This window comes from Trachypithecus francoisi, unplaced genomic scaffold (genome assembly GCF_009764315.1).
Source record: "Trachypithecus francoisi isolate TF-2019V2 unplaced genomic scaffold, Tfra_2.0 Lachesis_group1, whole genome shotgun sequence".
Taxonomy (NCBI): domain Eukaryota; kingdom Metazoa; phylum Chordata; class Mammalia; order Primates; family Cercopithecidae; genus Trachypithecus; species Trachypithecus francoisi.
Genome location: NW_022681454.1, coordinates 119,896,028 through 119,911,017, shown reverse-complemented (window position 1 = coordinate 119,911,017; position 14,990 = coordinate 119,896,028). Strand labels below are relative to the sequence as shown.

The following is a 14,990-nucleotide window of genomic DNA, read 5'->3' as shown; positions in this document are numbered from 1 at the left end:
TTATTAAAAAGAAAAATAACCTGACCAGGTGCGGTGGCTCACGCCTATAATCCCAGTACTTTGGGAGGCTGAGGTGGGTGGATCACCTGAGGCCAGCAGTTCGAGACCAGCCTGGTGAACATGGTGAAACGCTGTCTCTACTAAAAATACAAAAATTAGCTGCGTGTGGTGGTGCACGCCTGTAATCCCAGCTACTCAGGAGGTTGAGGCAGGAGAATTGCTTGAACTCAGGAGGTGGAGGTTGCAGTGAGCTGAGATCATGCCACTGCACTCCAGCTTAGGTGACAGAGTGAGACTCTGTCTCAAAAACAAACAAACAAAAAACAAGACAAAACAACAACAAAAAAGCCCCAAGCCTACTGCTCTAGGCTTAGAGTGGGCTTACACTTACATTTTGTTTTCTAACTTTCAAAGGGCATTATATTATACAAAATATCTCTCAAAAAATTTTTTTGGCCATGGGTAGAGATTAAGAAGGCTAAAGCAAAAATGCGTCTATGAATTTTAATAACACATATACGCATATTTGAAAACAAGGCCATATAAGCCTGGCTGGCACATTAGGCCAAATTACTGACTGGCCTTCAAAAATAAAGATTAAGAAAAATTTATCCGCATACTTTTTTTATATCCCTGTATAAAATTGATGCCAACACGTTTGGCATTTTAGAAAGACACTCAAAAACAGATTTTTAGAAAGACACTCAAACAGATTCTGGAAAAAGAAATCGCTTCATGGGATGAACAGACTAGGTCACAAATGAAAACGCTAAACATTTGATTTTTAAACCGCACCACAAATTTCCAGATAAAACTGATTGAAACTTATGCTCAGAGATATTGTCACTGTACTTACATGAGTTGAAAATCTGTAAGAACCAAAGCCCCTAAATTCTACTGAATATACTTCAAACATTTTGCCTAGTAAAAAAAAATTTTAACACTCTCAAAAAATTTTAAAAATAAACAAATTTTCTCTGGAAAGGATTTTCATCATTTTGAATATATATATTTTCTCAGAGTGTATGCAGCCCACTCTTCTCTTGATAATCTTCATAAAAACGTCTCAATGACTCAGGAATTCTAGGTGTCACAGTGCTCAAGGCCTGAGTGAAATGTCTTTTCATGATGAGATTGGCTTGAATGTCTTCTTCCAGAGCCAGAAGAGCTGCCTCTCTGCAGACGGCTACAATCTGAATTTTTAAAAAATAAGTAAATAAAATGAGGTAGAAAACAATCAATACTCTTTTAGAAACATAATATTCCAAATATTCATCTGCGTTAATGCCTACAACTAAATGCTCATTGCTAAAATTTATCTGCAAGAATTAGTCCACTCAAGTTTTCAAAAAGATAAAAGGTAATCATATACAGAGCATTCTGTTCTTTCCTTCATCCCAAAGCAATGTATTAAGTACTCAGAACCAGGAGTGCCAAAAGATATCTAAGAAGTGGCATTTGCTTTTAAGGGCATTTGCTCTTAACTGTAAGGGTAGGTAGCTGTGCACGCACATACTTTTAACACGGGATAGCAAAGGATGCCTGTGTCTATGTGGTGGGGGGAGGCAGGAGCCAACGGTCAAGGGAGGGCAGAGCGGGGAGATATTCTGATACAGAGTGAGGCCCTGCTCATCAACACACCGTGTCATAGCAGTTTCCACATTCCTTTCAACCTTTGATGTATTACCCACATGTAAAAGCATTTCTTTATGTGTATCTCTTTAATGAGTTCTTAAATCTCAGGAATATCAGATAGGGTTGTCAACATTTACTTTGGAGAGCTGCATTAGAATAGAGAAGTGAATGCTGTTTACTCAGCCAGGAAAGCTGGAAGAATTGAAAAGAATCTGGGGAGGGGGCGGAATGGATGCAGAGGGAGGAGGGAGAAGGCAGTAGGAAAACGGAAGGGGAGGAAGGTTCAAGAATCCTGAAATGTGTTTTTAAGCTTTCTGGACTTCAGACAGCGGAAGCAGGCTGATGCCAGTGTCATTCTAAAGACACATTATGGTAGTGAAAAGAGCTTGGGGGATGAAAAGAGATATTGTGATTTTCAGGGCAACAGGGAAAACAGTGATTGATATTGACTGCGCCCTTATATCGGTAAATGAAAGGGCCAGCTGAAACACATTTGTCCAGCCATTCAGCATATTTTCTCTGTTTGTTCACTCACTGAAAAGAGTTCCTCTGCTTATGCTAGGCTAATGGCTGCCAAAGCAGTTTAGTAGCTTTTTAGGGGATTTAGCAGCATGTTTAGGGAGCTTTCAAAAACATGCATAGATTTAGATGGCTTTGTCAAATTACCACAATGTAACTATTAGTTCTGGGCTTCATTAATGAGCACTGAAGTTAACTATAGTGGTTATGCATGTTAATGTTTTTCTGAAAAAAGAGAGTGGCTATCATCTTGTTGAAGGAAAAAACAAAACTTTTAGGGATTAGTAAAACCACTTTATCACATGTTCTGGTGCAAAAAGAGCTCTTTTGAAAACAAGAATGTGATAATTAATAAGCACAGTAAAAGCCTGTGAAATGCCCAGCATGGTAAACTGGCTATTCGATGGTTCCACTGTGTTCTAAGGGGATCTCTACAAAGGGAGGTGAAGGGACCAAGTGGGAAGAGTCCCCTCCCACACCCCTCTGAGCAGCACTTCTTTCATCTGGACAAGAATTTGAAGCAATGGTTGCAAGACTAAAAAGTCTGAAGAATCACTGGAAGAGGCAAAGAGCACTACATTTCCTGCCAGGTGGCAGAGCTCTCTTTCTCTCTCCTGCATACCTCCCACAACCTCATAGCTGAGACTCCCTCAGAGAATACAGAGCCTGGCACATAATGGTTGGAAACATTTATTGAGCACCTACTATGTGAGTGCACAAATACTAATTATTGTACTAATTCATTTGCTATATGACTGATGTCTCGTTTTTGCACAGCAGTGGTCTTGCGAATAGGAGTATGTGCAAAGTCTGATAGAAACACATCCAATAGAGTGGTCAGATGAGCATGTGTACCATGGTGGCTGGGGTGGGGCGTGGAAAAAGAAGGGGGTTGAGAAAAAGAGAGGTAACCAAAAGACGCCTGGAACTTCTCAAAGTTTCTGGGTTTTGGTTCACATGGCCAGATGGGTGGTTTGCCCCGCTGGCATATCCGAGGAAGGGAACCAATTGTCAGATAGGCTTCCACTCTCAACCCAAAGTAATCACACCAGCAGAAGAAATGATTATACTCCTGTAATCCCGGAACCTCAGGAAGCCTAACACAGCATGGTAAATAAATGTAGGTAGTGGGAAGTGTTATATCATTAGGGCCTAGAAGGCTGTCCTTAGGGTCAGTTCCCCTGGGCAATTCCTCTTAGAAGATCCACTTTCTTTCCTTCACATTTGCTTCTATAGATTTTTCTCTTTTTTGAGACAGAGTCTCATTCTGTCACCAGGCTGGAGTGCAGTGGTGCAATCTCGGCTCGCTGCAACCTCCACCTCCTGGGTTCAAGCGATTCTTCTGCCTCAGCCTCCTGAGTAGCTGGGACTACAGGTGCCCGCCACCACGACCGGGTAATTTTTGGTATTTTTAGTAGAGACAGGGTTACATCATATTAGCCAGGATGGTCTCGATCTCCTGACCTCGTGATCCGCCCGCCTCAGCCTCCCAAAGTGCTGGGATTACAGGTGTGAGCCACCACGCCCGGCCTGCTTCTATAGATTTTTCTATGAGCTATAAATTGTTGTTTTGTGGTAGCTTACACGGTAGTGACAAAGCAGGTATTAGTGATCAGTTATGGTTAGAGAAGTAGTGAGCATTTGAAGTGTGGATGTTTGTAACTTGGGGCCTCTAGTATACGTCAACATTTGAGAAAAATTCCCCTACTATATTTAGTACTCCCCTGACTCTTAATAAACAATTCCATCTAGCTTGGAGAACTATGGAACTGTGAGATATAGAAAACTTGGACAGAGTTTTGACCAGATCACTCATGTTTGGATTAGATAGGGATGACCCAGAGAACTTTCGAGAGTTAATGAAAAGAGAAACATGGGTACTCAAGGACCACATATGAACGTGTCTTCTTCTGTGTAGAGGAAGGAGTGCAGCTGTCTGTATGTCCTAGGATGGGAGAAACACTGCCTGAATTCAACACTTGCTTCAATAGACATTACTCTGTTTATTTTTATTTATAAAGGATGCTCTGAAGAACTAGTCAATAAGGTCATCTTCTTCTGCCATTCTTACTTTCCTATCACATTTACTTAGCAATATACAGCCAGTAACTGAGGGAAATGTAAACAGGACACTACAAATAATTAGCCAGTCATTCTTTCATCAATCAACATCCAGTGAATAGCTACTCTGTGCGATAACTATATGAAGCCAGGTGGAAGATCCAGGCATGTCTAAGACTTAGCACCTGTCTTCCCATGCTCACAAACCAGTAGTGGATGCACATAAGTTAAATGCCGTGTGTGCCATGGTATTAGAAGTACTGTCAGGGAGGCAAATGGAAAGGGCTTTAGTGTGGAGAGAAGGAATAAACTACAGCTTTGGAAACCAAAGTGTGAAGAACAGAACTGAGACATGCATACAGGTAAGGAAAAGGACTAGCGGGAATAAAATGAGCAGAAAAATAGCAAACTGGGGAGACAGAAAACATGGATTACATTGAACTAGCCTCAGTAGACAGGAGAAATTTTTTTTTAAATAATAATTCTACCATCAAATATAACTAAAATTAACAATGACAGTGTTTTCAAAGTCATGTGGGCCACAATGACAGTGAAAGCTAGTCAATGCCAGTCCTCTCTAAAGCTCTGAACCAAATCCACAAGCAGCTGATGCACAAGCAGCTGACAGAGCGCAACTCCTAAAAGTTCCTTTTGTTCTTATTTTTTCCTCATGAAAAGGCTTCTTAGTAGAAATTCCAAAAGCAAAAGCATTGGCTGGATTATTGGTTCTTTTCTCCTACCCCAGATAAAATGGTAGATCTGGAAACAGATCAATTCTTAGGATGTCCATGATGGCTGGTTTCTATTTGCTCTGGGAGCCACTTACTGTGGCCTGAGTTCCAAGATACGACATAACACCTCCCAAGAAAAGTGCAGCTCTCCTGCTCTTCTCATGGCCCATGCCAGCATTTCCCTTAAGAAATCAGTGTCTGTTCAGGAGAAGTATTCCATGGTCAAATAAGTTTTGGGCAACAATATACAGGTTGAGTATTCCTTATCTGAAATGCCTGGGACCAGACATGTTACATATTTTGGAATATCTGCATTTTACCTATTGGTTGAACATTTGTAATCTGAAAATTTGAAATCCAAAATGCTCCAATGAGCATTTCTTTTGTGTGTTATGTTGGTACTTAAAAGTTGTGAATTTTGGAGCATTGTGGATTTCAGATTAGTGATACTTAACCTGTATATATTCTGTTCCCCATGGTGCCCAATAGAATTTTAAAGGTTTTACAAAGGCTAGTAATGATGATCAGTTTGATTTTCTTTAAGCCAATGGAATGGTCTGAATGTTTTTCTCCAAAATTTATATGTTGAAACTTAATCTCCAATGCTACTAGTATTAAGAAGTGAGGTCTTTGGGAGGTGATTAGGTTGTGAGGGTTCTGTGCTCACTGACAGAATTAGTACCCTTACAAAAGAAGCCTGATGGAGCTGGTTGGCTCCTTCCACCATGTGAGGACACAGCTAGAAGGTATGTCTATGAGGAATAGGCCCTCACCAGACACCTAATCTGCTGGCACCTTGATCTTGGACTTCCCAGTTTTCAGAAGTGTGAGCAATAAATTTGTATTATTTATAAATTGCCCATTCTAAGTTATTTTGTTATAGCAGCCAGAATGGATGATGACACTCATTGTTTCCCATAGAACTCTTCCCCTCCTATTTCTGGCAGAATATCTGTAAATGGTTTACTGGTGATCTTTGGCACACACTTTGGGAGATACCAAACAACTCACTCAGGGCACATTATGGCTCTTGCTTATTAGCATAGCTTTTTACTTTTGCTCTCCCCTATTCCAAAATAGGAAAAGGAAGGGGGTGGAGGACAGAAACACAAGGAATAAACATATTCTTTGTGTTTCTGAGAAGATGGGGAGAGGCCCGGGAGACAGAAGGAAGGCCAGTGTGTTGAATGGAGTCAAAGGGCAGCAACAGTGGCAGCAGCCAAGGCACTTGTGCTCTGGATATGTAAATAGTCAAGGTATGTTTGCTGAACTGAATAGTTACTTAACTACAAGTACATTTTCAAAAAGATGTGTGCTATGTGCATCTTTCCCAGATTTGGCCAATCTACAGTATTTTTATTACTTATGTTTCATACAATCTAGATAAGCAGTCCCCAACCTTTTTAGCACCAGGGACTGGTTTCGTGGAAGACAGTTTTTCCATGGACAGGGGGTGGGGGAGTGGGGGTGGTTTCAGAATGAATTTGTTCCACCTCAGATCATCAGGCATTAGATTCTCATAAGGAGTGCACAACCTAGGTCCCTCGCATGCACAGTTCACAATAGGGTTCCCACGCCTATGAGGATCTAATGCCGCCACTGATCTGACAGGAGGTGGAGTTCAGATGATAATGCTCGCTTGCCCACTGCTCACCTCCTGCTGTGTAGCCTGGTTCCTAACATGCCATGGACCTGGTTCCTAACATGCCGGTGCATGGCCTGGAGGTGGAAACCCCTGATCTAGATGTTGTCAGGTCTTCTTAAGTTCTTGGAATGAAGAGAAAGTAAATAACTAAAATTGTTTAATACTGTGATATATGTTCATCTCAAGCTATGTTTTCAGTTTGGAGCACTACCCTGCATTTAGTTCTTTCTGTAGAACTAATTTCTAACATTAATTAGAAATTCTAGCAATACAACTATGCTTTTGTTATATTTGAGAGATGCTTTCTTAGGTATCAAAATATATCCCACAGGAACAGGAGCTTCTTTGCTGTACTGTCATAGAAAATAAAACTGCATTGGAATTGAGCATGACTTTAGAAAATTTACAAACAGTGCAGTAACATATAGTCATGTGTTGCTCAACAACAGGGATATGTTCTGAGAAGTGCATTGTTAGGTGCTTTCATTGTTGTGTAGATAGTGTCCTTACACAAATCTAGATGGTAATAGCCCATTCCACACTAGGCTATAGGGTCTATCCTATTGCTCCTACACTACACACCTGTACAGCATGTTACTGAATACTGCAGGCGGGCAACTGTAACACAATGGTAAGTATTTGTGTATCTAAACATAGAAAAGGTACAGCAAAAATATAATATTGTAATCTTATGGGACCACCATCATGTGTTTGGTCCATTGTTGACTGAAATGTCATTATGTGGCGCATGACTGTAGATTGCTTTGGGGGATTAGAATGGAATCTTTGCTAAAATAAAATTATGCAAATGGTGATTTATTGTCTCACTTGATGAAACTAGCCTAAGATTATGGGATTTTCCTTTCTGTGTTAAGCTTTGGAAAAGTGAGGTCTTTTCAGATAAATTTGCCAACATCTCTCTCTCTATTTGGGAATGAATACTACAGAAACTGAGGGGAAAAAACTCTTCAATTTAAACTAGGACCTTTCTTATTACTACCTATAAAGTTTATAGGAAAACCTAATGAGATAAGTGTGTGCGTGTGTGTGCGTGTGTGCGCGTGCGTGTGTGTATCTCCACTGAACCCAGGGACCACCACAAGCTCATCACTCTGCTGACATCACATTCAAAATGCAGATGGAGCTGGGTGTAGTGGTGTGGGCCTGTAGTCATGCTACTTAGGAGGCTAAGATGGGAGGATCATCTGAACCCGGGAGTTCAAGGCCACACTGGGCAACACTGCAAGACTCTGTCTCTAAAGAACAAAAAGCAAAAGTAGATAAAGTCTGGAACAGTTTCAGTGATGGGGGAATTCAGCTGAATTTTTCCCATGAGGCCATAAAGAACTCTGCTGAGAAGATGTATAAGTGAATAGAGGAGTTTGAATCACAGACTGTCTGGAATGTTAAACTGACCCGTTTAGAGAGAAAACCTCGGTCACTCAAGCTCTTTAACTTCTTTGGCAAAAAGGATTTTGGAAGCTTTCCCTTAATCCCTTCACCATCTTGTCCTCTTCCCCCATAGGCTGCAGACTAGATCACAGAAATGAATTATTAGCCACTACCAGCAAGATTGCTTTTGCTATTAGGCTGTAAAAACAGAAACGTTTTGGTCAGCTCTATAAATCTGAGTATTTCATCTTATTCAATTTTGACTAAAAAATTGATACCCGACCAGCCTGGCCAATATGGTGAAACCCCATTTCTACTAAAAATACAAAAAAATTAGCCAGGCGTGGTGGTGCATGCCTGTAATTCCAGCTACTTGGGAGGCTGAGGCAGGAGAATTGCTTGAACCTGGGAGGCAGAGGTTGCAGTGAGCCGAGATGGCACCATTGCACTCTGGCTTGGGCAACAAGAGTGAAGCCCCATCTCAGAAAAAGAAAGAAAGAAAAAAAAATTGATACTCTAGCTTTAGAATATATATGCACCTTTTTGCAAAGGTAAAAACACGACCTGCTTGTGGAAATGAGAAAATGAGACAAAAAACTAGCAGAGTGGGCCCAAGATCTCACTGTCAGGGCTGGACGAAGACATGCCTTTGTTTCAGTGGCGATGACACTAATTTATTTGGTGCCAACACGTCACAAATTTTCTTTCCATTTGTTCAACAGTAATAATAGATCTGACGATCGAGTATCTGACAAAAACATAAAACAACAAAGGCGGGAGCTCACAATATGAAGGATTTAGACATATTTGAAATGAATTCCTAAGATGTAGGAAAGGAAGAGATTTTTAACAAAAATGTTTAGAAATCCTCATAGACACTGAATAAAATAGTAATTAGTTTCAAATGTGGGAAAAAAAGTTAGTTAGCAATGAAAGCAAAGGGACATATAAGTATAAAGTTTCATGCTATGCTAGCTCTCTGAAAAAGCAGTCCCTTTAAAATAACAATATAGCAATAACTGGATTACGCGAGACAGCTCCACTTGTGAGCAGTGTGGGGAAGCAACTCCGCGGGATGAGAAGGCTCTTGACCATTGAACCTTGGGAAATCTAATTACCTCACTTTTATATGCAAAAGGGCAAAAGAGGCAATTGTGCAGAATTCTGAATGCCATGAAGAATAAGAACAATGTCTTACTTCACTGTGGAAAAAAATGAAACCTCTTATACATTGCCTACGGTTCTTTCCCCCAATTCATGAGACAAGAAGAGTTTAAACAGGTGGCTCAGCTTAGCAAAACAGAAACAGGCGTATTGTGAAAATTAAAACCAACATGGTTTCTAAGCAAGCAGTAATAATTTTTAAAAATGACGTGATAAAGAGTAACAGTCAAGGCAAAGACTGTTTACCAAAAACTAATCAACAGGAAGGAAAAGCTGAAAAACGTTGGGCCCTGTTCTGGGTATTCACTCCCGCTGTGCTTTAACTCTTCCCGTGTTCTTTTCAGTTTCACAGTAGTACTAGGGGCTTTTCTGGTGCATTGAAGATTAGAAACCCAATTGTAAATTTAAGCAGTTGCTTCTATTTCCAGATAAGACCTGGGTAGTGTCAGCATGTCCTTGCTATTGGCTGTAAACAGTTTACAATAATGCCAACAGGCAAACATACCTATGAGAGTGGCACGCTAGCGTGGGAAGAAGGGATGCCGCTCTGAGTGCGCCTGTAGAGTAGGGGAACTAAGAACCACTCCCTTCCCATATGGATGACGAAATTCTAACTTGACCTTCCCCACTACATTCCTAACTGCCTCTCAGAGAAACCGATATCCTCAAAGACAGGTGGAAGGGTAACAAAGGTCCTAAGGTGACTTAAACAACTACCTAAATTCTGCTTGGATTCTGTCATCCCCTCCCCACACTTCGGGCAGGCACAGGGAGCACTTGGATCTGTGGAGAAAATGAAGCCAGCACTTTAAAATGTGTCAGAAGATGAAAAGTAGTTCCTGATAGCTGAATTCATACACCTAGTTTAACCAGCCTGTGGCAGGGCTGTTTAAAAGTTCATAGGAAAACTACAAGTGCATCCTAGAGATTGTAATTTAAGAGTACACACAAGGTCATGGCCATGCAGCAATTTCTTGCGTGACTGAGTGAACTGCACAGTTCAGGCTACAGTATCAGAAGGGACCAAGCTGGAGGACGGAGACATCCTCACGTCCTTATTCTGCAGCTGTACACTGATTCCACGCATTGGCAGAGATGCTGTCTCTGGGCTCGGCCACGGCAGCCTGGCTGCTGTCCCCGCTGTTTTGCATGAAGCAAGCACGCCTTCCACTGAGGCTGAAATGTATTTCTCAGCTTCTTTGTATTTCAAGGGTACTAAATAGCTTTAAAGAATCTACCAAAAGAAATGGGCTGCAGTGCTTTAAAAAGTCTTAGGTATTTTCAAGAAAGTGGTTTTGTTAAAAGCATCTTCTGTCTGGAACACCTGTGACCTGTTGAGCTTAATTGGGTTGCAGCTGGCGATGATTGTGGAGCAGCCGCTGGAGGGCCCAGGGGCTGACATTGTGTTCCCTCTGCTCACCCGCCCCCTCGCTTTTCTTTTCACTTTCACGGCCTTGCGACCTCCTTCCTCTGTGTGTCTGAGGGATTAGGAACCCAGTAGAGAGTGGTGTCCTGCTGTTTGCGAACACATGCGCTGGAGGTGCTTCAAGGAGGAGGCTACCTGGGAGATTATGTGCTCATGTGGATGCAGCGGGGAGGGCCCTTTACCCAGGCCCATTGAGACCTGATGAAAGGTGCTTGAATGGCCAGGCATGAAAGATGTGACTGAAGGGAGCACAGCAGGCTCCTGGCTGCGGAGCGGCAGATGGAAGTCAGACTATCACAGGCACAAACAGCAAGGGGTGCCCCAAACTGCCAAGAAAGCAGCTCAGGGAGTAAAATGGCTGCTTTTGGAGAAGAGAATTCAGAGGTAAAGCATGCAGCGCTTATTTTTAAAGTGCCACTTCACTGAAAACCATTTAAGCGGTGAGTAGAGAAGTATTTCGGAGGACAGATTTCAGATTTAAGGAATTACCTAACTTTTGCTCTTGGGCTAAATTCTCTTGAATCGTCTGCAAAATAGGCTTCATGATAATAAATCCATCTGGAATTATGTTAAAGTCATACAATCTAGGATGCCAAAGAAAATAAAAATTACTGTAAAAACACACTCAAAGCTTAATGACATTAGAGAAGGGAAACACACTTGGTTGCTTAATTTTGCTGATTCAAAGCTGGTTTTGTTTGTTTGTTTTTGTTAAAGACAGGGTCCCTCTCTGTCACCTAGGCTGGAATGCAGTAGTTTGAACATGGGTCACTGCAGTCTCGACCTCCTGGGCTCAAGTGATCCTCCAGCCTTAGCCTTCCAAGTAGCTAAGACTACAGGTGTGCACCACCACGCCTGGCTTTTTTATGTTTTATAGAGATGAAGTCTTACCATGTTGTCCAGGCTGGTCTCTAACTCCTGGCCTCAAGTGGTCCTCTCCAGCTGGCCTGCCAAGTGTTGTGACTATAGGCATGAACCACCATGCCTAGTCTTAACGTTATCTTGAGGTCTTTGAAATATATAGCTAAAGTATATATTCAGTGCATAACCTTTTATTACAAACTTGCATGGCGAAGCCTAGTTTTTGCTTTTGAAAATTTTATTTACTTATTTGTTTTAGGAGACTGGGTCTTGCAATGTTGCCCAGGCTGGCCTTGAACTCCTGGGCTCGAGCAGCCTTCCAAATAGTTTTTGTTTTTTAAAAACTTATAAAATTGATTATTCCACAGAGCTTTGGGGCAGAAAAGATCTTGAACTTTTATTTCATTGTTCTAGCATTCACATCTGTGGGGATTTTAAATGTTTCTAACTTTAATTGAATAATAATAAGATAAAAAGGAGTATTTTTAGTTTTAAAAATAACATACCAATTGGTATGGGAATGGAGAGAACAGGAACCATTGTGGTAGGAAAGGAGAGGGATAACAGAGCAAACAGATGTTGGGAGCCCCTTATTCTTTCATTTATTCAAGAAAGCTTTATTGATCACCTACAAGGAAGCAAGCAATGGGTAATACAACAGTAAAAAAACAGTCTTGCTTTCATGGAACAAGGTGTGCAAAAGCACTGGCTCATCTACCTAATCTTCAGGGTTCAGTGCAAATGTTTCCACTGGGGAGGCATTTCTAGAGGTGACCTCACTACCTCCCCATGCCTGATTGTTTTAGGATCGGTTTTGTAGTCCCATAGGTGCCTGTACTTTCTTACCGTATCGCAATTGTCAAGATATACAGATATTTGTGTCAAATATCTGTCTCCCTTCCTAGCACAGAAATTCCATCAAGGCCCTGCAGCCTTGGTCCTGCTCTGCTTCCCAGACATACCAGGTTAGCACATGGCTTGACCTACCAATCAAGTCCAAAAAAAAGGTCTCCTGCTAAGGTCATCTTTGAACAAAGATATAAACTAGTTTTTGCCTTAGAAAAAAAATACACACACATATACACATATACACAGAGGCAGCTCCTGCTGGCACAACTATAGTCAAGGTAATTGTCTACTATGGACTAAAAAGGCAAAAAAGTATGAGGCACAATAAGTCACCCTATGTTGAGGTTTGCATTTGTGGGCCCTTGTGGGGCTGATGACCAAGCTATAGCCAGAAAGCTGACAGCTCTGGAAGAGGAACCACACTTTGGGTAAAAGCACTCATGTAATGGGAGAGCTTGAGGTTGGCCCTGGGCAAAGAGGAGAGGAGGACAAGGGATGTCCTTGGGGGAAGAAAGCAAGCAAAGTTCCTGAAAATCTTCAGGACTCCTCCCCAAGTCTAGAGTGTCTCAACCTCCCTGCCAGTGCTCTGGGAGCTTGGGAGGAAGCGGCTCGGGGGAAGGTGTGGGCAAATGTGTTAAACTGGTTTTACTATTCCCCATGTTTCCTCATCTGTCAGACTTCTTTACTGTCAGCCCTCACATCTTGCCCTACTGACACACACATAAAGCTGCCTCCTGTGAAACTCTGTAGTTTCACCTGGGTAGTCTAGTTTGGAACTCTAGTCTCTCTGAGCATTTGTATGGCATATTTGGTGGGGGTGGGTTGTTAGAGTCTTGTCTTTATACCCAGTCTTAATCTGTAATGTGTGTTTTTCACTACTTTCCCATTCTCCAATCTGGTGTAGGCTGGCCTGAGATAATCAGCAGATTTGCTTGGCATCTCTAAATGATTTTGCATTTAAAGAAGATGGCATGGTGTTAATGGCTATCTGTGTTATATAGGAGGGAAAAAATGACTTGACAGTCTATAGCTAGGTAAGGGGCAGGTGAAGATAGGTCCTCGTAAATAACCAATAAGTATACCATTAACACATCTCAGAGAGTGAGAAGAAAATATGATTATTTATATTACACTTATTTTATGCATGTCATACTCATTGACAGTGGTATTTTTTTTCTGGAAGAAAGCTCTTTTTTCCCCATCCAGCATATAAACAAATATGGATGTAAATTAGGTGAAATCACATCATCCCCATTACATAAGATATTCTGAAAATATCCAGTATATACTCACGTATCTTCTTTATATTTTTAAGGTGGTCTCTGCTTCCTCTGACTTGTAATACTTATGTTATTTATAAGTCATTTATTTAGAAACTCACATTATATTATTTTATTTTAATTTCAAATAATAAAGCAATCTTGTCTTTGTTACATGAACTAGATACTATTTCAATTGGTATTTCACTAATTTTGTATGTTTGTTGGCCATATAGTAAAGATTCTTAACTGAGAGTCTATGGATATCTAGATGGGTCTAAGAATACATTGAAACTTATGAAAACATATACCCATGTATACATATTATATATTTTTCTATAGAGAGAAAGTTCAAAACTTTCATTATAGTCTAAAAAGGATCCAAAACCAAAAAGGGGTTAGGAACCACTGCTCTATAGTAACTATATTTCAAATCTTCTTAAATCCTCTGAATGCTTCATAATAATACCTGCTTTCCCCTTTCCAGATCAATAAGGTCAGCATACAGTTTGGTTGGAATTATCATAGTTGGGGAGTACAGAAAATACAAAATGGAGCTGATCATGCTAGAGGTGAGTGGGTTTTATTTTCTTAGATCCTCTCTTGTACCCTAGAACATTTCAACAGCTGCCCCTAAGTATAACTAAATGCTTGTTTAGATCTTTATCGACATGAAGAGAAACCTAAAGATAGGATAATACAACTGCAAATTTAAGCGCACTAGTTAAGGAATGCAAAATCCAAGTTCCCAAGATAAGATTAGACTTTACAAGTGGCAGGTATTAACTACGTGTAATTTCATTTAACGTGTGAGTGAATTTAAATGCATACAGGTTTTCATGTTTGATAATAACACTATATACTGGATATTTAGAAACTGAAGGAGTTGTTTCCTTATCTGCAAAATTATATAGGCTGTTGTCTTATAAGAAGTGAGGTACACATGCTCTGAACTCTACTTCCTGTAGGTCCACTAAAAAGGAAACAGAAAGGGCAATCTCTGATTTTACTGATCTGAAAGCCAATAGTGAGATCCAGCTATTACATTTTAACAACAACAAAAAATTATATATATGATGTAACTGAAAGAAATAACACATATGTGTGAAAGCCACATAGGCCAAATTTTTATTATAGTCATTCTTTGTTCAGGCCAAGGTGGAGAATAAAGATGATTCAGGTTTTGAAAACCTTAACCAAAATACCCACACATTTTTTTTCCTCTTCTGATCATTGTCTATTATTTAAAGTACTATCAAACTTAAACATTCTTTCTTCACTATTATTACTTAAACTCTTTTGCAAGAATGCTAATAAGAGAATAAGGTTTGTGTTGAGTTCAGCAATGAGAAAAGCCAGAAAGTCTCCTAAGGAAAGATTTAAAATGGTATGCTTGTTAAGCCTACACTAAAAATTATGAGAAAGGCTGTAATAAATAGCAGGCCTAC

The 14,990-nt window shown here is 40.5% G+C and overlaps 1 protein-coding gene across 2 annotated transcripts in view; it reads right to left on the bottom strand.

Annotated features, from left to right (window-relative positions):
• Nucleotides 1–236: 236 nt before the first annotated feature.
• Nucleotides 237–14,990, bottom strand: part of SPATA5 (spermatogenesis associated 5) — a 374,551-nt gene continuing 359,797 nt past the window's right edge. For both annotated transcript variants that reach the window (XM_033215186.1, XM_033215185.1), the window contains exon 16: nucleotides 237–1,193. In XM_033215186.1, the coding sequence (XP_033071077.1) occupies nucleotides 1,017–1,193 (177 nt within the window). In that variant the 3' untranslated portion in view covers nucleotides 237–1,016. The remainder of the gene's footprint in view (nucleotides 1,194–14,990) is intronic.